Source organism: Leopardus geoffroyi, chromosome A2 (genome assembly GCF_018350155.1).
Source record: "Leopardus geoffroyi isolate Oge1 chromosome A2, O.geoffroyi_Oge1_pat1.0, whole genome shotgun sequence".
In the NCBI taxonomy this organism is placed as follows: domain Eukaryota; kingdom Metazoa; phylum Chordata; class Mammalia; order Carnivora; family Felidae; genus Leopardus; species Leopardus geoffroyi.
In genome coordinates, this window is record NC_059331.1 from 149,219,885 (window position 1) to 149,242,420 (window position 22,536).

At 37.4% G+C, this 22,536-nt stretch overlaps 1 protein-coding gene and 1 pseudogene across 2 annotated transcripts in view; both read right to left on the reverse strand.

Annotated features, from left to right (window-relative positions):
* Nucleotides 1-22,536, reverse strand: part of CHCHD3 (coiled-coil-helix-coiled-coil-helix domain containing 3) — a 280,779-nt gene that overhangs the window by 218,577 nt on the left and 39,666 nt on the right. For both annotated transcript variants that reach the window (XM_045495678.1, XM_045495677.1), the window contains exon 3: nt 2,154-2,235. In XM_045495678.1, the coding sequence (XP_045351634.1) occupies nt 2,154-2,235 (82 nt within the window). The remainder of the gene's footprint in view (nt 1-2,153; nt 2,236-22,536) is intronic.
* On the reverse strand, nt 3,936-5,421 carry LOC123606893 (annotated as a pseudogene).

A 22,536-nucleotide genomic window follows, 5' to 3' on the forward strand; every position in this document is an offset into this window, starting at 1 on the left:
TGCCTCGTGACTCCAAAACGTTGCTTTTAAAAGACTATGCATAAAACTTTCTTAATGCTTCTTCTGAAGTTTCTTCTCCAGTAGAAAAAAGAAAGAAAAAAAAAAAAAATAGCTATTGATTCTTCCAAGAACTACCATACAGATGAACACACACTTTTTGCCGAGATCTGACAGCTGGAAATTTTCATTCTGAAGAAGGCTTCAGACAAAATATTTTTGTAAAGAAAAAATAATAAAAAGGTTGTACTACCCTCCGCTCTCCTTAAAGGTGACAGAAAATAAATTCTTTATCAATAGTCATTTGTCCAGTTACAGCAAAGCTGCCAACCCCAGTCCACAAGAGATAAGAAATTGGCTCTCACTGGTACCTTTTACTCATCCCATTTGCCCTTTACCCTTTCACAGACCAAGGCAGAGCAAATGGGAGTTGAATAATAAAGGGGGGGAAAAAAACACATGAAAACAAAAACAAGACACCACAGTGAGAGTTATTGTAACTGAAAGCCTGTACCATATGTGGAGGAAAGACGAAAGTCCTATGTGAAATATAATAAGCAAAGTAAATATGAGAGTCTAACCAAAAAAAAAAAAAAAAGCCTTATTAAAATAAAATTCAATTAAAAATAATAAAATTTCAAAGACAAGAAATTCTACCATAACATATCGATTTTCTTTGCTTCTTAATGAAAATGGTCTGAAATTTTTTGAATATTTAAACTCCACTCTCTAATTATATACTCCACCAACCTAACCCAATTAAGTAATTATAAAGTGTTGCGTAGGAAACTATTGAAATACACAGAAAACCCTTTTAGCAGTACTAATTACATCTTGATTTTTTTTTAAACCCTAAGCCCTGAGCCTTCCCTATTTCCTGAGAAAATGGTGGTCTTAATCATAAAACTTATGTCCTATTCCATACATTTCAAGTAAATTAGAGGTAGCTCAGCACATTGCCAAAGGGAAAGAAATATTAGGGAACATTTTTCAAACTCCTCAGTTTAGAGATAAAAATCTTTAAGGCCCAGCGAGGTTAAATTATATGTCGAAGGTCCTGTGGTCAGTGAGGACTAGAATAATTCAAAGATTCTTTACATTGAGCTCTCTCAAACAAAATAGTTAAGCAGTCCAAAATAAGAACAAATACATACGAGGCATCTACACATGGTAGGCATGTGCCTAGTATTCACAGTAGAAAGATATTCACATGATTATATAATACACTGTGCTACATGCAAATTTCAGAAGGAGCACAGATGGAACACTTGACTCTATTTTGGATTAAAATGTAGTCATATATTTTTATGAATAAGTACATACTTTAAATCTTTAAAAGTAGTATTTTTTACCACAAAAAATTATGCTGTTTTGAGCGTTGCTTTTTATCAATTTATGGCTTTTCCACATCTATCTGAATCAGCACAGGAGGACGTACTTGACTGTCTAGTACTCCATTGTAGGCATGTATCCTAAGTCATTCATCCTGTCCCCATAATGGGCATGTGGACTGCTTCCTGTTCTCTACTATTACAAAAACACTTCAGTGAACATTCTTTCAGCTGTTAGCAGTAGTAACAATGACAATAATTGTACAGATGTACAAAAGAATAAAATGTTCAAGAGTGGTTATCTGCATAGAACAGAGTTACGGAGGATTTTGATTCTTCAACCTTATATATTTCTGCAATGTCTCAGCTCTTTTAAGTGAGCACATTACTGATTAGTGCTATCTGTTGTTAATAGGAGCACTATGTAAAACATGTAACATTCACTAGTAGCTACAACACCGTAAACCTTAACACCCACAGTAGACTACACAATTTACAATCACAAACCATTTGTTGAGAGAAACTAGCCTCAGAAATGCCTGGAGAATCCTCAAGAAATACTTCTCACATACCGAGAAACTGTACGATAATCACGCAGCTAAGAACCACACGAGAGATACAGCTGTCACAATCGAGTGTGGGAAGAGAGTAAGGGAGGGTTTGAACAAGCACCATCCAAAACTGAAAATGGCCACGTTCATATGTTCAACACATTCTGCAGCTCAAACACAAATATGAGTCTTATTACAATCACTCCTCTCCAAAAATATTTCATAATTATGACAAGAGTCCACCAAAATCTCTCTCAGATATCGCAAAACTCACCGTTTCTGATTTTCAGACTCTTTCTTGGCTTGCTCCAACGCCAGCTCCTCAGCCACTCTTCTTTTCAATTCTTCATCAGAAACTAGGATCAATAGAGTGGAAGGAGAGAAAATCAATGATTTCTTAAAAACAAAAGCAAGACAATACTCCAGAAAAACAAAGTGAAGACTAGATCTTAATGGGCAAAGTTCTGCCAGCTGGTCAGCATCTCCTTGGAACTACCTAAGCACTGTAGAAAAGACCAATTAGTGCACTTCAGGAGTAATTTAATCAAAAGTTCCCTGGTGACCTAGAAACTTCCACACCTGCCAAAACGTATAATAAACTCAAGTAGCTGCTTACTGCCCAGTGGGGACCGAACCATTAAGTACAAATTCTTTAGGATGATGTCCTATCATTAAAGTGTGACCATCACGTAGAAGAGGAGGAGAGGCTGGAAGGAAGGGACTTCAGAGAGGAAGAGGAAGCGGACATCAAAACATTCTCACTTTGGTAATTAAACACTTTAAAGAACCACTAACGACAGGAAGAAAATCATTTGTATTTACAACCATTTTTCCATAATTTGTGAAAAAGGACATTTACAATTTATGAAAATTTTATTTTTCTTTTAACTTCTTTATTAAGTTTGTTGCATAAAAGATACACGTTCTCATACTGACAAGTCTTGCCACGAACAAAAGCAACACAAATAAGGCAACAGCAAGATGTGCTTCACATACAAACAATCATGCGGTAAGAATGAGAAATCTGGCCCTGTACAACAAAAAGATTAGGAAGCAAAATGTGAATAACCCCTGCATTCAGAATATACCCAAATGTGTGCACAAACACAGTGCACCCATAATACAGCTCACTTAAATTCCTGTTTATGATGCATAATTCCTTAATCATCCACTTGTGCAAGAAGAATGAACATGAAGAAACATGAAACCCAAATTGCATTTATTTTCACAATATCAATGCTATACTCAAAATAGTAACTTCATTGAATCTAAAGGTTAAATGTTTCAAAAGTGAAAGGCAATCTTAAATTTAACCCTATGAAAGGGTCTGCGAGAACAGGTGGCTTATTTTTCTGCTTGCAAGGAGACTAGGTCTCAGCCTGCACTAAGTGGCATGAGCAACAAAGGACAACAAATACCATTGAGAGTAAAGCCCAGACATATCAAAATCTCAACCTGAACCACGTTCTTTCTACTTCTATAGCAAGTCTATTAAACAACCAGCGTAATAGAAGCTTCTGCCTCATGCGACAGAATCACTAACTTAACTATACATCTATCAGAAATTTCCAAACCCCGTTTCCAAAACAATTTTAGTACACCTATTAAGTACTGTAGGTCACTTAGAAAACCAGAAATAAAACATACAACCAGTCTTTGCAATTAAAAGTTTTTCATAACATATAAACAATGTTCAGATACAAATTCTGAACTAAATGTTTTTTCTAAATATGATTTATGTAATCAAGGCTTTCTTAAAGACAGGTCTTAGATGTATGATCTGTACAAACTTACAGTAGTGTATATTCCAAATAGAGATTTTCCTCCTATTATGATATGACAACGTAACTCTTTTCTGAGTGAAGACATATGTTAAGGCTTAAGGTGTAAACAACTCTGGAAGGCAAACAACTTAGTAAAGAAATAACCAGTCATCTAAAAATGTGTATCATCTCATAATAGGCCCCTGAATTTTCAAATTTACATGTGAGAATACACTTACATCTTAAATTTCTAGGAAAGGCACAGGCTTTATATAAAAAAGCAGCAAAATTTTAAACCCACCGATTTATTGAAAAAGCCATTACTTTTATTAGAAACAAATAATGCTTCTCAAAATGGTGGCAACAGGTCAAAGTATAGACATGTTTCATACAGTGTATTTCTCCCTTTAATTATATTCCAGAAGGAGGTGGAATACCTCCTTGGGGTGGGAAGCAGAAGTATGTGATGGATTGTGTGAACTGGTCTCCTTGTACACAAACCATGCATTTCCTCCCCAAAGTATCATATTCAGAAAGCCAACGATCACAGACACATTTAGGGATCCAATACTAGCCACAGAGCCAAAATAACATGTCACTTCTTGATGGTCACAAGGCTGAAGTTCCTTGACAATACTGTGACCAGTAGCTACTTTAATATCTGTAAGAGCTTTAGCCCAGGCTGAAGTGCTCACCAACCACAGAAAAGTGGCAACAAGAGTAACAATGAAGCCAATCATGGGAAGGTTTTGACTATCCCCACCCAGGTTCATATAACCAACATGGAGCAGAAGGGCAGCTGAGCAGTACAGGAAGACAAAGACTGCAAATGTAACGTAGAATTGTGCAGAAGAAGGGTAATCTCCAGTAAGGACATAATTTTTCCAATTTACATCACACACGTTTGCATCTGGAATTGCCTCAAATAATGAATGCTTCATTCAACCTGAATGGATAGGCAAAAAAGCAGCTGTAATCGTTTTATTTTCATTAACTTTAGGACAAGTCACTTGAATTTCTGTTTTGCCCTTAAAACCTCCACAGGTGGCAAAAGCAAAGATAGAAGCAATCCACTCGAGGACCTTAATGAAGCTGAGTAGCTCCTTGAGCAGGTTGAGGTTGAGCTGGAAGGAGGACATCCTCTGAGGGAAGGGGGGAGAGAGCAAAAATGTTAAAGCCGTATTTTTGGAAACTATGTCATCCACGTCAAGTGCCAACAATTGGAGAGAGATGTAAAAAAAAAAAAATGCTGAGAACACAGCTGGAGCTTTCTAAATACCTGGTGACTTGATTTGAAACATCTGGTGTTTCCAATTGGAAGATGTTGTACGATATGTTTTGTAAAGATTCTTACAGCTATGATAGCAAATCAAACAGACAAATCTGACATACTTCTTAAGAGCCTTCATAAGAAATATGTAGAGAGCATTTCCTCTTTACTAGAAATCCACTACCCAAAATCATGACCAAGAAAGCACCACAAAAATTGGGGGGAATCTAGGGATACCTACAGGAGCTAAGAAGTATTTCAAATGGTAGAGGCTATTAGGTGGGAAATGAGGTGGGACCGTCTCTCCTGTGCAACAACACTTTGATGATCTTCCACGCTTATCAGCACCTTGCCTCAGCGCGTATGCAAAAAAGTGAATTACAACAGGACATAGAAAGCCTTTTTAAAATTTAGCTGACACTGGACAATAACAAAGAAGATATGGGAAAGGTCATAAGGATGTGTTCTCTTTTTTTTTTTTTTATTTTTTAATGTTTATTTATTTTTTGAAAGGGAGATAAGAGTGTGAGCAGGGGAGAGTCAGAGAGAAAGGGAGACAAAGAATGTGAGCGGTCAGCACAGAGCCCGATGTGGGGCTTGAACCAAGGAGCCATGAGATCATGACCTGAGCCGAAGTCAGACGCTTAACTGACTGAGCCACCCAGGCGCCCCTGTGTTCTCTAAGTTGTAGATTATCAGGAAACAACAAGAGCATCAGAGGACATCATCAAGAAGGTGAAAAGACAACTGACAGAATGAGAAATAATACTGACAAATCATATAGCTGATAAGAGACTTGTATCCAGAATACACAAACAAAAAGACAACAAAATTAAAAATGGGCAAGGGATAGAAATAGGCATTTCTCTAAAACAGATGATACCAATGGCCAATAAGCATATGAAACGTGACTGAAGGGCATTCATCATCAGGGAAAGGCATCAAAACAATGATACACCAATTCAAACACAGTATAATCAAAAAGACAAACATTAACAAGTGTTGCTGAGAACATGAAGAAATTTACAGAGTATTATTGACAATATCCCAAAAGTGAAAACAACCTAAATGCCTATCCATTGATGAATGTATAAATAAAATGTATATCCATCTCAATAAAGCTTTACAAAGAAAAAAGAATATAATACAAAAAAAGAAGAATGGACAACGAATTAGGGAAAGGGTAAACACTAGTTGAGTCTAATCCCAGCTTGGCCATCAACAATCTGGAGGACCTAGGGGAAGTTACCAGCCTCTCTGGACAGTTTCCCTCAAAAGGTTGTTCTCAAATGGATGTTCTCCAGGGTCCCTTTCAACTATATACTATGCTGCCCTTTGGCTTCTCTCCTCCTTCACCATCCATAAGATGAGAAAGATACAAGTCTAGGCTTTGAAAAGGTCACATAAAATCAAGAAAAGAACTAGAACAGAGAATTCTGTCTATATTCAGGCAAATCTTTAAATTCTTTTAGTATTAAAGGTTTAAAACAATACAAACACCAACAAGAGAAATTAGACAATAATAGGTCAACGAAGAGTCTAAACAGAATAGTCCCTGTTTTTCCATTAGCTAGACTTTGTATCAGTCAAATAACCTACCCGAGGTTTGACTTCCTCAACCAAAAACAGGACCCGCTGGGTTACACGGGTGTCAACTGTCTATGAAGTTCTAGGCTATGCACTCCACAAGGCGATGATTTTCACATTGTCAGCTACTTCTCATAAACAAGCAAAACAACATCACACTACATTGTTTCAAGTTGCTCACAGCTGGTAGCTCTAATTAGTAGCAAAAATTGAAACAAGTATTTAATCCGATTAGTGCTGCCCAAACTATACCCTTAAGTTTCACATACCAGTTAGAATCCACACACAGGCTGATGTGTAGTCACACCACTTCCCCTGGATTTTTTCAAAGTACCACAGCCAACATTTGTCTCAGGCAAAATGCAATCAAATTCTCAACCACAATTCAACTGAATTTCATTCAACCAATTAAAACTAAGCTTCAGTGAGACCTCAGCATCCCAGATCTGAGGATACAGCAATGGGATCTATTTCCTAAGTCTCCATATCTTCCACAGTGTGCTTTATGCCTCTTACATATAGGGGCTTCCTACCACGGGAAAAGCCAAAGTCTGCAGAGAGCTTCTTACAATCGTGTGATAAACCTAAACTGGAACAGTAAGGACTCCATTACCAAATGGCAACGAGCTGGGTGGCTGGGAAGGCAGCCATGCAGAAGAGATTGCAGAGAAAGAAATGTAGCCTCAAGGCTTGTCCTCTTTCTCTATACTATCCTGCCTATCAGGTCAACCCCACCACCGGCCAGGGGTGAGGTGAGAAAGAGATGGAGGTAACTGGTGATGTCATCCAGGCAGGCCACAAGGGAAAGAGGTGGGAGTGAGAAATTACCAGCAATGCAAAGGGCCAGGATCTCCTAGAGGTCATTGAAGAAGACATGCCCAAGGGACCAACTAGCTGACATCACTTATGGTCAGTAAAGACACCAACGCACAGCTGTCTTTCTAATGCCCCAGCCAGTTCTTTAAAAAAAAAAAAAAAATGCAATGTTGGGTCTCACATCCAAGGTCACAGCTGAAAAAGTAATTACCTTAGCTACAAGTGAGAATTTAAAATAACAAAAGATAAAACATGACCTAGCATAAAGAGTTTAAAATCTAAAATAGCAAATCTAAGCCAGGCAGGAAAATAAACCAGTGTAGTAATGGGTTTTGAGCAAATCTAAGTTTTATGTTATTTGTTTTTAAATCAATAGAATACAGAAAACAACAATATATTTCTTCTGATGGGTCTGGTCCAAAGCACAGAAGGGAAAAAGATATACCATTTGGAGACCACTATTTAAAACGGCCTTTCTGAAAACACTCTTTTCAGCTCTCAGGATCTGAACATTTTCTCAAATAAAACTGTTATTAAATTAAAAGGTCAGAGTTTCAGGATGGACTACTTTAAGAGAAGCACAAGAAAGGCCAACCTTGCCTATTAGCACAGTGAGTTTCCAAGCAGATCTTTAGGGACGGGAAAAGTTTGGGAAATGAGAAAAAGTGAAAAAGAGAAATGCTCAAGCCATATAAATCAGATTTGCCATGGAAATCTGCAAACCTATTTCAAGCTCAGTAAGTATGGTTCCACAGCCTTTACATACATACGACACTTTCCTTTTAAAATGTGTTAAGACAAAAGGGTATTTTCTTCACATCCTTGAATGCTTTGCTTTTAAAAATCTTCTCAAAAAACATGTTAATGTCTTCCTCAGTGGCAAATTGTGTCTTAATGAACACAAATAGTGGCATTTTCTCAATTAGTTATAGATGATACAACACTGACCAAAGAACATGTGAGAAAAAGTCAAGTATTGCAATGGCTTGGATATAGCAAATCTGGCCCTAAATCCTTTATTTAAAACTATTATTGAAAACAATAGGAGCGCCTGGGTGGCTCAGTTAGTTGGGCATCTGACTTCAGCTCAGGTCATGATCTCACAGTCTGTGGGTTCGAGCCCCATGTCAGGCTCTGTGCTGACAGCTCAGAGCTCGGAGCCTGGAGCCTGCTTCGGATTCTGTGTCTCCCTCTCTCTCTCTCTCTGCCCCTCCCCCACTCATGCTCTGTCTCTCTCTCTCTCTCTCTCTCTCAAAAATAAATAAAAATGTTAAAAAAAATTTTTTAAGACTTTAAATTAAAAAAAAGAAAAAGAAAATAATAAATACTTGTATGGTTGAAAGCTGCTCACAATTCCTAACAAATCTGTACTTGTTTTGAGTAAACAACATTCTAAACACATGTCTTCATTAGTCCACTAATTCTTTACTGACTGCCTAGCAATCTTTTACTCCTCTTGGCCACATTCTAAATTTCTAAGAATTTAAATTCTTTTTGTCTTAAATCTTATTTATTTATTTCGAGGGGTTGCAGGGAGGGGCAGAGAGAGAGAAGACAGAGAATCCCAAGCAGGCTCCACACTCAGCGCAGAGCCCAATGTGGGGCTTGATTCTCACAAACCGTGAGATCATGACCTGAGTCAAAATCAAGAGTCAGACGCTTAACCAGATGAGCCACCCAGGCACCCGTGAGAATTTAAAGTCTAAAGAAATTCTGAGAATCTAGGTTTCTCATTTGGGTTCACGATCAAATAAGAAACTCCAAGATTCCTACCTTGTTCTAGATCCTAGTGTTCTTAGGAATAGAATACCATGGTCTTAATACTCAGAGGAAGTGTAGCATAAATTCATTATGCCTCACTTGCTTCTATGTGATATGACTTGTGTCTAAATCCTGTTTTCAGAAACTGGTTAAACTAGGAGACCGGGAAGGAAGGGGTGAAGAGAGAGACTCACTATACTCAAGACAGTTCCTTGAGTGGAAAACAGAAATGACTCCAAAAGATGGAAGAATTTTATGAATGCCTCACATCTATGAAAACACAAAACTTGAAACTACAACTATGATTCAAGATTTACATGGATTCCCTGAACCTCAAGGGACGTATCAATGTCCCCTGTAACGTTTTCCGCCTATGACTTTCCTTTTCCCTTCATCTTCTTTGCAACATCCTTACACTGTAATTCCCTCCCCAGTTACCATATTTCTCAAACAATCTCTAGAAGTTACTTAATGAAAATGATGGCTTGCCTCCTGGCAAAATGTCAGGTCCTTCGGGACTCTTTCTTTCCTCTATTTCTCTTTCCAGTTTTACCATCTGCACACACATGTCATGTCCGATTTTACAAAGCCTATTATTTTCATATGCTGGTTTAAAAACACTGAAAAGAAACTATGAAGATCTACTGACAGAAGGAAATAAATGTATATATTCACATAACACAAGCAGATTTTACAGAAACAATGAAACTCTGCCAGGATTGAGATAGTTGAGCCACAGCTTACACCAGAAGACATAACCAAATTAAATTTTCAGCTCTGAAGAAATATCCATTAATCTTATAATTTCAACAAATTCATTAATAAACAAAAAAGAGCACCGATTGTTTTAAATATAATAATGAAAGCATCCATGCAATGAATGAAATACAGCACACAGTACATTAGAACTAAATGGCTCACAGCATGGGTTGCAGAATAAATCCTGTCCCACTCCTTATAAAAAGTGCAGGGTTTGATTGGGAGAAGAGTCAAAAGATGACAAGGATAAATCTGAGGTTAGAAAGAAACATGTAACAGTTTGCCATTATCCTTCTGTAGCACCATTTACTTGGCAGACAAACCGGATTTAAACACACGCGCGCACACACAGGTATACTAAGTATGATGTTCAGCTGACAGTTATGTTAACTATCACCCAAGGATAATGTACTTTAAGGCTGCCTTCAAAAACATGCTGTCGAAGTACCTGGCAGAGTAACTGAGGCTACCTATATGTTAAAGTTAATGACAATGTTAGAATGAAAAATCTCTAATGCACATTTACAACCACAAATACTGAATCAGAAAGCACAGTGCTACAAAGAGTTTGGCAGCCTAAACGTCAGGAGCACCAAGTTAAGGGCTTCTTTCGTAGTATTACTGCTCCATCAGGATTTATATATACCTTTGTGAATTTCTAATTTGAATGGATAATACGCAAATAATGTCCACTTTATTGTTCACTTCACAATCAGCACTCACGGAAACCAGCTCTGTATTCCTTTCTATGGGAAAACACACATCAATACCAGGCCACAGAAGCTGTATAGCAACAGACAAGCTCATCAGTCATATTCTACAGTTTCCACATTTTTAAGTAGATAATTCATAAAACCAGTATTGAGAATCAGATAGATCTAGTATTTCATGTCTTAATATCCTGAATGATAGTTGCAAGACCTCACAAAGCCTCAAGGAAAATAAGATCTATAATTTAAATTAAAAAATAATAATTACCTCTGGGTATTGCTTTTTGATGCATAGCTTAATTTTTTTCTGTTTCGGAAATGGATGTGTTTTATCATGGGGATAAAACTATAAATGAAACAGCGTTAAATCTCCAGCCCCAAATAAAGTACCCAAACTTCCCAAACCTGCTTCCATTTCACTTCGGTAGTCCTGAGCATGGACATACTCAAACATTTCTCCAGGGAGTCCTGTGAAATGCAAAGAGGGCCAAACTGGAAATGAAGGGGGCTCCCGTTTAGTCCAGGCTTTGCCACAATTAGTTTTTGCAGATTTTGCTCAAAATCAGTTCATAAGATCGAGCCCCACATCGGGCTCTGTGCTGACAGTACAGAGCCTGCTTGGGATTCTCTCTCTCTCCCTCTCTCTCTGCCCCTCCTCTGCTCATGATCTCTCTCTCCCTCTCAAAAGTAAACAAACATTAAAAAAAAAGAAGAAGAAGAAACAGACACACTGTAAAATCACATACAATGTAAGTAAATAGTGTACCTGCTACTCAAAAAAAGAAATTCAAGACAAGCTCCCCACCCTTCCCCCTCACTTCCCCACAGCACTGCCACCAGCACCAGGTTTCTGCTCCCGGACGCTCCTTTACAGAAATCTGGAGTCACCACTACTGACACTCTATTACTCATAAAGGAGAGGAAGCTTCCTGTGCTGGCTAGGGATTTCAGTTTCAATATTTAACCTTAGTATTCCATTCTATGGCTAACCATATGAACTTATTTTTGTTTAATTATTTTCTTCCAAATCAAGCAACCTGTAGGAATAACACAAACTAAGGGAATCAATCAATTCATTAAGCAGTAAATTCTCATTGACTAGGCACGCCTGGGTGGCTCAGTCGGTTAGGGGTCTGACTTCAGCTCAGGTCATGATCTCACGGTCCATGGGTTTAAGCCCCACATCAGGCTCTGTGCTGACAGCTCAGAGCCTGGAGCCTGCTTCGGATTCCGTCTCCCTCTCTCTCTGCCCCTCCCCTGCTTGTGCTCTCTCTCTGTCTCTCTCTCTCTCTCTCTCTCTCTCTCTCTCTCTCAAAAGTAAATAAACATGAAAAAAAATCTTTAAAAAAAAAAATTCTCATTGACTTAATCCTATGCTAGGCCTTAGAAGAGATGAAGGCATACGATCCCTACTATTATAGATTATAGTCTAAGTTAGTAAAATTGTGCTACTGAGGTTTAATATTAAGGAACCATACCAAGGTTGGCTGTAGTCATGGAGTGCTTCGTGGAGTCCCACGTTCATGAAGCAGGTGGGACAGGAGCAAGTACCTACACTAGAGACGGAAAGGAAACGCGATAAAGCTTATTTGTAAGAAGAAAAAATAGAAGGTAAATTATGTTTAATTGTGAGGTGGCTTGGAAACCAAGCAGAAGTTTGGATAAGAAATGTTACGAAATGTTAAGAAACAGGGCACCATGAACAGTTGTTAAAATAGGGGAATAACACAACGAAACAGAGTGTAACAGGAAGTTTATTCTGGCAAAAGTTTGCAGATAAACAGGATGGGAAAATCATAAGGCAATAAGTAGTTCTCAGAGTATAGCTTCATCCCCTCATCCCCAATTCTTTCCCCTCCCAAGCAGCAGCAGCACCAGATAGAGATGCAAATATTTCAGCCCCACCCTAGACCTATAAATCACAAAACCCTGGGGGTGGGGCCCAGCAATCCGTGTGTGAACAAGCCCTCCAGGTGATCCTGATGGTCCCTCAAATTTGGGGGTGGGGGGGTGGGAGGGGGGCAGGAGGTGATGAAGACCCGAACTCAGGATACTGACAGAAACGATGTGCTGGAAGATACAAGAACTTTTGTGGAAAAAACTGATCCTCTGTAACTGAGAGAAGAAAGAAAGAAGTCAAAGGTGCAACCAGATGCCAGAAAACTAATACCCATGATGGTCAATTAAGGAGAAGCTGTTTGGGCAAGAAAGATAATGAGTTCCATTTCAGACAAATTCATTTGAAAGTAATGGTAGAATCACCACATGGAATTCAGATTTGATTTGCAACTTGGCTAGAAATGCTGATTTGGGAATGACAATTACAGATCTGAGCTCAGTGAATTCTGGAAAAAACTGTGTAGAGAGAAAAAAGTAGAAGACTAAGGAACAGGCCTTAAAAATACATCAGAGGAAGGAGGGGAATAAAAGAGGAACACTGTTAGAGACAAAGAAGAAATGGAATGGGAAGGAAGAAATGAACCAAGATACCATGTGCACAAATGAGGAAGAGACTTCATCTCATGCGCCAATTTCAATCGACTGGCAGCAGCCGCTTGGAGTGCTGTGTGTAGAAAGACTCCACGGCCAGTCCAGGTTCAGTGAATTATAGTCCACCGTGAGCACTGGAGGAAGATCTGGAAGCATGGCTAACAATTACCTCTCATTCCGTGGAGTGCACGGAATTCGGATCGTGTCGGCACCGGGAATCAGTGGCAAGAGAGCAATGGTGGGCAGCAGGTGCAGGCCTCTCTTCAAAAGTTTAGGAATAAAACAAGAACGAGGTAGAAATTTTATAAATAAAAGACGATTTTCACAAAAAGTGGCAATCTGTGCATGTCTGAAGGGCAACCATAATGAATAATCTGTAAATTGTTAAAAGACTGATGAATGCTGCTTGTTGTTTCTCAGAAGTAATTTGGAGAATACAATGTACACATCACTCACAAGGATCTGATTGTTTAATGTATCATAATGAAGACCAACTAAAATTTATATATGATCTTCCAGTCCACTCTTCTCATTACCACCCTGTTGCAACGTTCACAGCACAATTTTTAAAGTATATTTATAACAGTGAAACAGAGTGGACAAGCCCACTTCATGTGCTAAAAAGCTTTAACCAAGACTAATGTCCTTCCCTAAATAATTTCCTTTGGTAAATACAAAGTCAAATACCACTCTGACACTTAGAGTCATAAATCAATCTTCCCTGTTCCTACTGTTATGAGCAAGTGTGTGCTTTCTGGCAATAAAGACTGTATTTTATCCAAAAATTCATGAATCACTAATAAAAGAAGTTTAAATAATACACAAATAAATTAATTACTAAATAGGATATTTAGTTCTTTAAACTGTGACCAACATTACTTTCTAATTTATCTTTGCATGAAATCAAACCCCAAGAAAAGCAGAAGTCTCAAAAGTCTGAAAATAAATTCTACCTTCTAATTCACCTAACTTTCTATAGCTCTGGGAAATGTCAACTGACCCCAATCTGAAGACTTTTCTTCTTTTGAATGAAAATAAAAATTTTGACCCAATTATGGCCCTTTTGAGAAGGAAGAAAACTACAGAGTCCTATTTCTAGACACTGGCCCACTATTAGACAGTAGAAACAGAAGAAGATCACAGATAGACCTTTGGGCTTCAGTGACTTCATTTATAGCCCATTAAGTGTGAGATGCCAAAAAGGACGTATTTAACACTAGCTAACCACTACAGAACAATGGCCTCTTCTGGGAAGTTTTTGAAAAAGCAAGTCAGGTTTAACACCCATGCTTAATTCATATTTTATTTATGGTACTTCAAATATATTAAAACTGTGAGACAGCATAATACACATTGGTATTATATTTTTCATTAAGCTATAGTGCAATATCCTGAGCTTTTTTTTTATTTAATTCACATTGTGATAATTAGATCGGCCTCTTTTTTTTGAAGTAAAATTATATCAATAGCCCTGTTTATTTTTTTCCTTCATCTAAAGTAAAAAATTTCCACTTATCATTCAGAAAAAAAGATTTTCAATGTAGTCATAATCTCTAGTAAAGCAAAAATAATACTCTGAGGCATTGCGGAAGCTGCACATCAGCAGATCAAGGCTGATTGCACCACCTTTAAAACACAAGACCGTGCACAGGGAATTCAAGACCAAAGCCCTTGTCCTGTCTTTAATTTAAATCCAAGAATGCACTTAACCTTTTTTCGAGAAGTAAAATAAATTACCCACAGTAAAGTTAGGCCGAACAGAATAGTAAAAACATTTATTATGATTATATTCCTAATGATCCACAAACTTCCTCAATACCAGTGCTATACGGAGAAAGGCAGTAGAACCCTTTCTTCTCGTTCAGTAGCGTGTCATTTTTGTTAGCTTAACACCAGGTTTCAGGATGTAAACCCTTTGGAATACCTGGGGCTATCCAAGATAGTAATGAAAACAGGTGCTTCCTTCAAACCAGTGTTTTTCTCCCTATCAGAAACAATGCTACTTTCTTTTAGCAAACATTTTGTAATGGTCCCTTTACTATCCTGAAAATAAATGATAATCTGGCACAAAAAAAGTTGTAATCAATATAATACCCTACGTGTTATATTTATAAAAGAATAAAAAGACACTACTTTATAATAAAATAATGACCTTTCGCTAAGTCAATGCTCAAACCTAACCACACTAGAAGATGTAACGAGGGGCATCTGGGTGGCTCAGTCGGTTAAGCATCCGATTCTTGATTTCAACCAGGTCACGATCTCACAGTTCACGAGATCAAGCTGTCAGCACAGAGCCCGCTTGGGATTCTCTCTCTCCTGCTCTTGCTCCTCCCCTGCTCTCACTCTCTCTCTCTCAAAATAAATAAATAAAAGACTTAGCAAAATAGTCTGAATCTTGAGCTTATATATTAAATCACCACAAATGCAATAGATATAACTATTGTTACACAGCAGCTGCATTCTTAGAAAATTCAGTATATCTTAAAGCCATGCAAAACAGACTTTCTGCTTGTATGTTAAACAAGTTCTGGGCTGAGTAGGCAGGTTTTCAACTGTATAAATTTCTGATGAGTCATCCAGAAAATTGAGGGCAAAGGACAATTCTTCAAGGTACAGAACTATCCCAGGCCTTGCAAGACATCTAGATCCTTGCCCACACCACTGAACACCAGGATTCCCTTACAAATGTCTAAAATGCCCACCTGGAAACAGTACTGCCTCATCCCTGACCACCACTGCTTTAGACTAAATTAAATATTCACTCTGAAACAAGAAAAACACGGGAAACCTAGCTACTTTATGGTCCATATGACCAATGATAGTCGCAAATAATGCACTGATAGTAATATGGATTTTTCTTTTTTTGTTTTGTTTGTTTGGTTGGTTTTTTAGTTTGTTTATTTATTTATTTATTTATTTATTTATTTATTTATTTAGAGAGAGAGCAGGGGAGGGGCAGAGAGAGAGTGAGAGTCACAAGCACTGTCAGCATGGAGCCAGATGTGAGGCTCGAACCCACAAACCATGAGATCATTACCTGAGCTGAAATCAAGAGTCAGACACTTCCTGACTGAGCTATGCAGGTGTGCTACAATATGGATTTTTCAAACACAGATACAAATCTGGTAAGAACTGCAAAATGCCTTCCACCAATGTGATCTCTGCTCCCAGGTGCCCAAGTGTTACTAGCTTCCTCTCTCCCCATACTCTCCAAAATCACATTTGCCAGATCCCAGTCATACAGATCATCTTCATTTTCCTTAAGGTTTCCAAAACCACTTTCTGCTAATCATCAACTTGTCTATTTTTTTCTCCTCTGATGCCTCAAGATGAGTTCTACAAGGTTGAGGGTTCCATCAGGAATTTAGTAAAAATGGAAAGGTGGGTTCAAATTACAGCCTGAAGACTCCAGCTCACTGTCATGATACCTCAAGAATACATGGAGATACAGGGTGATATCCATCTACCCACAAACTATTCTAATGTTTTCATTAAGAACCCACAGACGTTTTCAGGTTAATGCCTTTAAGAAAACAATTTCCCAAACATAACACACTTCCCATCAAAACTATCTACATCTGATGGTTCTTGGCCAATTAAAACTATGTGTTTCATAAGTGACAATATCAGAATTAACACTGAACAAACAGTTCAACAGGCCATATCATTTTTATATTCCAGGAAAATGAGAAGGTATTTCAAGTTACTCAGTCTAAATTAACTTACAACAATTCACAGAGAGTCTTTCTTGAAATTAAGGAAATGAAAGGTTTAGTAAGGAATAATTTCTCTATAAACACCAAAATAAATTAGCTTTCACTATAGCATATAATAGAAAAACTAGCACAAATTATAGGAAGGCAGCAAGAATGAGTATAATCTAAACACACACGATACTTTTAAAAAATGTATTTATGTCATTTTTAAGTACCTTCAGCAACTGGATCCAGTCTTTTAAAAAATGTTATCAGGTAAAGGTCCCTAGAAATATTCTAATAAGACCAATAATTAGAATATCAACTTATTCTCTGTAAATAGCAATTTCTAATGTACATGACAGTTTCATCACATAATTTGCTGAGTAATTGGAGATGTCCTCGCAGGGAATTTTCTTACCAAATTCTCCCTCTCTTTCACCCCACCCACCACCCTGTTAGTGAAGTAAATATAAATCTTCTCTAATTTCATGACAAATTGTAAATTAAATGAATCCAAATTAATTTTACTGTGTTTTAACATTTTAAGTGACTTTAACATATTTTATCTGTAATAGAGTTCCTAGAGGATTTCACAGTAAAAAATAAGACATTATACACACATAATATAAAAATATCTTTAAGAGAATTGTATGAAACATTCAGATTTAAATCTATATGCACCTGAAACATGGCAAGATAACAGGAATAGTATAACATGCCACACACAAAAAGACTTTCATTTTACAGTCACCATTGTGTGTGTGTGTGTGTGTGTGTGTGTGTGTGTGTGTGTGTGTATCACATACAACTGTGAAATAGAGAAGCGTATCATATTGAATTTCTCTGAAATGGACAGTAAAACAGAGCTCAATGAGAAGCAAGGCAAAGCTATTTTAATTAAAGAATCATGTTTAAAGACACCTGTGTTCTCTTTCTGACTTTACCCTCCGTGACTTAAATTCTTATCAATAAATTACCAAGGAGGTTTTTCTTGAAGATGAAGTAAATTATGGAGGTATTTTAAGGCCAATGATGAACATCATTACAAAAACAGAATGAAGCTCTACTCAACTGAAGAACCACCAGCATTTGATTTTTAAAATCTTGACTATTGTATCACATTTCTTTGAGCCAATACTGTATTTCACAAGAGACTATTTTAAGCCATATATTCTTCAGAATGTCAACATGCTATGATTTACAATTTTTTTCAATGGACGGAAAAGATATAATAAGAAAAATTTTTTTAATTTAAAAAACCTGGAACTGAGGGTTGCTGGAGGGAAGGTGGGTGGGGGGATAGGCCAGACGGGTGATAAGGAAGGAGCAAGGAATTCACTTGTTGTGATGAGCACTGGGAGTTCTATGTAGGTGGTGAATCCTGAATTCTACTCCTGAAACTAACATCACACTGTATGTTAACTAACTGGAGTTTCAACAGAAGCCTGAAACAGAAAGAAAAAAGAAAAACAAGAAAAAGAAAAAAAAATTGTGATGTGCCTCTCATGAGAACTTAGGATTTTGCCTGATGTCGGGGTCCAACTACATAAGTATTTTAGCTTCTGATCTCCAAGGTTCACGTATTTATTATAAGTGAATTTAATCTGACAGTAACAAGAATTAATTTTAATCTCTTTCCTTTTCTTTGAACACTGCTAAAGTCATAGATTATGATGAATGATGAGGAGACTGAAGGGTAAAGTAAAACTAATGCTGACCCAGTATTGTCTAAATATTCATTTTCATGGCCCATTTAAATGACTATTAGAAACATGAAGGCTGATAGCAAAGAGAAAGATTTAGACAACAAAGGAGAAAGCATACATTGTATATATAAAGCAATGACAAATAGGAAGCAAACTCAATATCCAGAAACAGGAAAATCGTCAAAATAGTAAAACAGGAGAGCCAGATTATGAAATATGGTGCTAATATTAAGAAATGGGCTTTAAAGAATATTAATCCATGAAAGGATTCTCACAAGAAAGCCAGGAACCTAAACTTACCATATTTTTTGGTCATACTGTTTGATCATTTTGTTTTGTAAGTTAAACGTCTAGAACTGAAAAGAGCACAGGAAACCATCACAAAGAAATACATACATATATCTATACATAGGGTCTAGAATGATATATATATATATATATATATATATATATATATATATATATACACAAATTGATATTAATGATATCTTTAAATTTGGTGGGGAATGGATCATTTTTCTTTTTCTTTATACTTAATGGTACTTTTTACAAAAAACATACTTTTACATCCCTAATCATTTAAAAGGTTATTTTTTAAAAATGCTTGAATTCCAGTTTTTAAAAAACACCTTTATCAAGTCAATCATGAACATCAAATACACAAAATATATCAGATTAGCTGACAAGACATTCAAACCTCACTTACACCACCAAAAAAAAAAAAAAAAAAAAAAAAAAACCCACTGACACCAAAAAGGACCCAGATGGGACTAAAGAGTCTAAAAGTGAGTACCACCACAAGATTCAAGAAAACAAAACTTGTTTGTTTTTTTCCCTTTACCCCACACACCATCCTGCCTACACACCATTATAATAGACTATTCTTAAAAGGCAAATTACTCAAAGAAAGTATAATCAGAGACCATTATTGTAATAATGTTTGCGGGAGCAGAATTTATACCATGGTTTCTTATGTGCTACCTAGAAGCATGCCACATGATGGCTATTTGATAAAGAATTCTTTTGTAGTGAAAATGATGAGATTCAAAGTGTCAGAAAAATTATACTTGATGGCCATATTAAATACAGGTAGAAAATGGGGTAGGGGGAGCCTTAGAGTCAAAATATTCTCTTTGCACTTCATTGTTTCAAGAAGCGTTTAATTTTTTGTCTTCCATTTAGATTTTTCAATTGATAATACCAATGGTCCTAGTATGATGAATGATAATATGTTATCAAGGACAGCTGATGAAAAATTCTTAGTCACTGACTTAAGCAATCAACTGAGGTTAAGCAAGTCAGATAAAAGGAATGAAAGATAACCACTGATAGGATTTTCTACATCACGCAACAAATAACCCGCAACATAATGATAGTAAGGCTCTATGGAGATCCATTTCCTACATGCAGCAGTCAATGCTACAGAGTCACTACATTTGGGAATGTTCTAGAAAATCTATAAATTGTCCATTTTGGCTGCAAAACAGACATAGAGTCCTATTTATTTTATTCCACAGAGGCACAGGCTAAAAGAAAATATAACTTCAACTATAAATTTAAACTATATTATATCTATCATTATATTCTTTGCTGCCACTAGCAAAATAAAACATTTAATGTTCTTTGCTTTCTGATTAGATTTATACTTAGTAGGAAATACATATCAAAATTTAGCCTTGCTTCCTTAAAATGGAATCTGACAACTTCTCACTGGGGTTTCATGGCCTGAAGCATCTCTAGTGAAAGCTATTATTCAATGTACCAAACTCTCATTTTTTTAAAGTTGCTTAGTACATGTATACACTACAATCGCTGGCTAAGACAAAAAGGTTTTAAATATCTATTTATAAGAACTGTATCTCAATAACAAATATCAAAATCATCGCTTTTCACAAAGCTTTCAAGACAGAGTAGCAATGACAAATGACAGGATACTGTAACAGATACTATAGCTTTATCGTGAGTTTAATCTTCATCTTATTTATTTGAGTTTAAAGGAAAATCAAACTAAATTATTCATTCCTTACAGTAGCAGAGAAATCTTCAGATACTGTTTACGCAGTTTGAATATAAACTGAAAATATCAAATCTTTTCAATTTTTCACCCATGCTACTAAATCAGGAATAACTAAAATCCAAACAGGAATTCAGACATGTGACAAAGTGAAGTATTGATAACCAAAATACTCCAGCGCTACTCAGCTCTATTCTGAAAAGAACCTGTGTCTCAGGGATGCCCAAATTTTCAGCACTTACAATCTTGGCTATATCCTCATCCAGCCTTACCTGGGAATCCAAAGAGAACTACAAACTTCAACTAACACAGCACAGGATACCACAAGGGGTAATTTTTGGTTGGGCACATGGCCGATCAGAATAAAGACTACCTTGGGTGTCTGGGTGGCTCAGTTGGTTAAGCGTCTGACTCTGACTCAGGTCGTGATCTCACAGTTTGTGAGTTCGAGCCCTGCGTCGGGCTCTGTGCTGACAGCTCAGAGCCTGAAGCCTGCTTCGGATTCTCTCCCTCTCTCTCTGCCCCTCCCCCACTCACTCTGTCTCTCCTTCAAAAATAAATAAACATTAAAAAAAATTTTTTAAAGAATAAAGACTACCTTTTCCAGCCTCACTCGCAGTTTCATACCCTCATGGCCATCTTCTGGCTAATTATGTGTAAGCAGACAAGGTGGGTGAAGCTTCTGAGTCATTCCCCACAGCAGAGGCTGGAGGACAGCTGGGAGCCACTTTGGACCATATATACAGAAAGGAAACACCCTAGAGATGAAGAGCAATAAGACAGAAGGAGTCTGGGTCGCAATAAAAAGGAATCATCAAATTACCCAAAATGTATAGGAGAGAAAAATAAAATTCTAACTTTTTAAGCCACTGTTACTTGGGGTCGCCGTTCGACAGCGGAACCTCTCTTCTATCCTATACACCTTCCTAAAATATGGCAAAAATTCAAAGTTCCAATCTACCCTTTCTCAGACCTCAAAGACAATCTCAAAAACATGCACACTTGAGAAAGGACAGGGAGGGAAGGAGAGGGGAGGGTGGGGAAGGGTGGGGAAGGGAAAAGACACTTCAAAACTAGCTCTGTTGAGCATCCCTGAAAAGAAGCGGAAGAGTTCTGAGGGCAGAGTCCTATGTTTGTCCTAGGGAAAAGCCCCTCCCTCCAGATGTGCATGAGAAAAGGAAACTGGAAAATAACCCAGGTGTTTGGTCCATTCCAGGGTAAGTAATTTAAGCAAGCTATTTAATTTCTTTAGAAGAGCCTCAGTTTCATTATTTCTAAAATGAGGGGCATGGATCAGATCACCTCAATGTTCCTTTCAGTTAACCTAATTCTGAACCTGTGCTTCTCTACCCATGACATCAGAGCAGAGCAGCAAAGAAGTCAGCTCTGGAATCAGATTGCCTAGTGCCAAAACCCAGCTCTACCATTGTTATATGTAAATCTTTGGTCATTAGCTTCCCTGTGACTCAGTTTCCTCACCTGTAAAATAAATATAATAAGAGTAACCATTGGGAATGCAAGCTGGTGCAGCCACCTGGGAAAACAGTACGGAGATTCCTCTAAAAACTAAAAATAGAACTACCCTACGACCCAGCAGTTGCACTACTAGGCATTTATCCACGGGAACCAGTGTGCTGTTTTGAAGGGACACACGCACCCCTGTGTTTATAGCAGCACTATCAACAATAGCCAAAGTACAGAAAGAGCCCAAATGTCCATCGACGGATGAATGGATAAAGAAGATGTGGTGTGTGTGTATATATATATATATACACAATGGAGTATTACTTGGCAATCAAAAAGAATGAAATCTGACCATTTGCAACTGCATAGATAGAACTGGAGGGTATTATGCTAAGTGAAATGAGTCAGTCAGAGAAAGACAAATATCATATGACTTCACTCACATGAGGACTTTAAGAGACAAAACAGATGAGCATAAGGGAAGGGAAACAAAAATAATATAAAACCAGGGAGGGGGACAAAACAGAAGAGACTCATAAATATGGAGAACAAACTGAGGGTTACTGGAGGGGTTGTGGGAGGGGGTATGGGCTAAATGGGGAAGAGGCATTAAGGA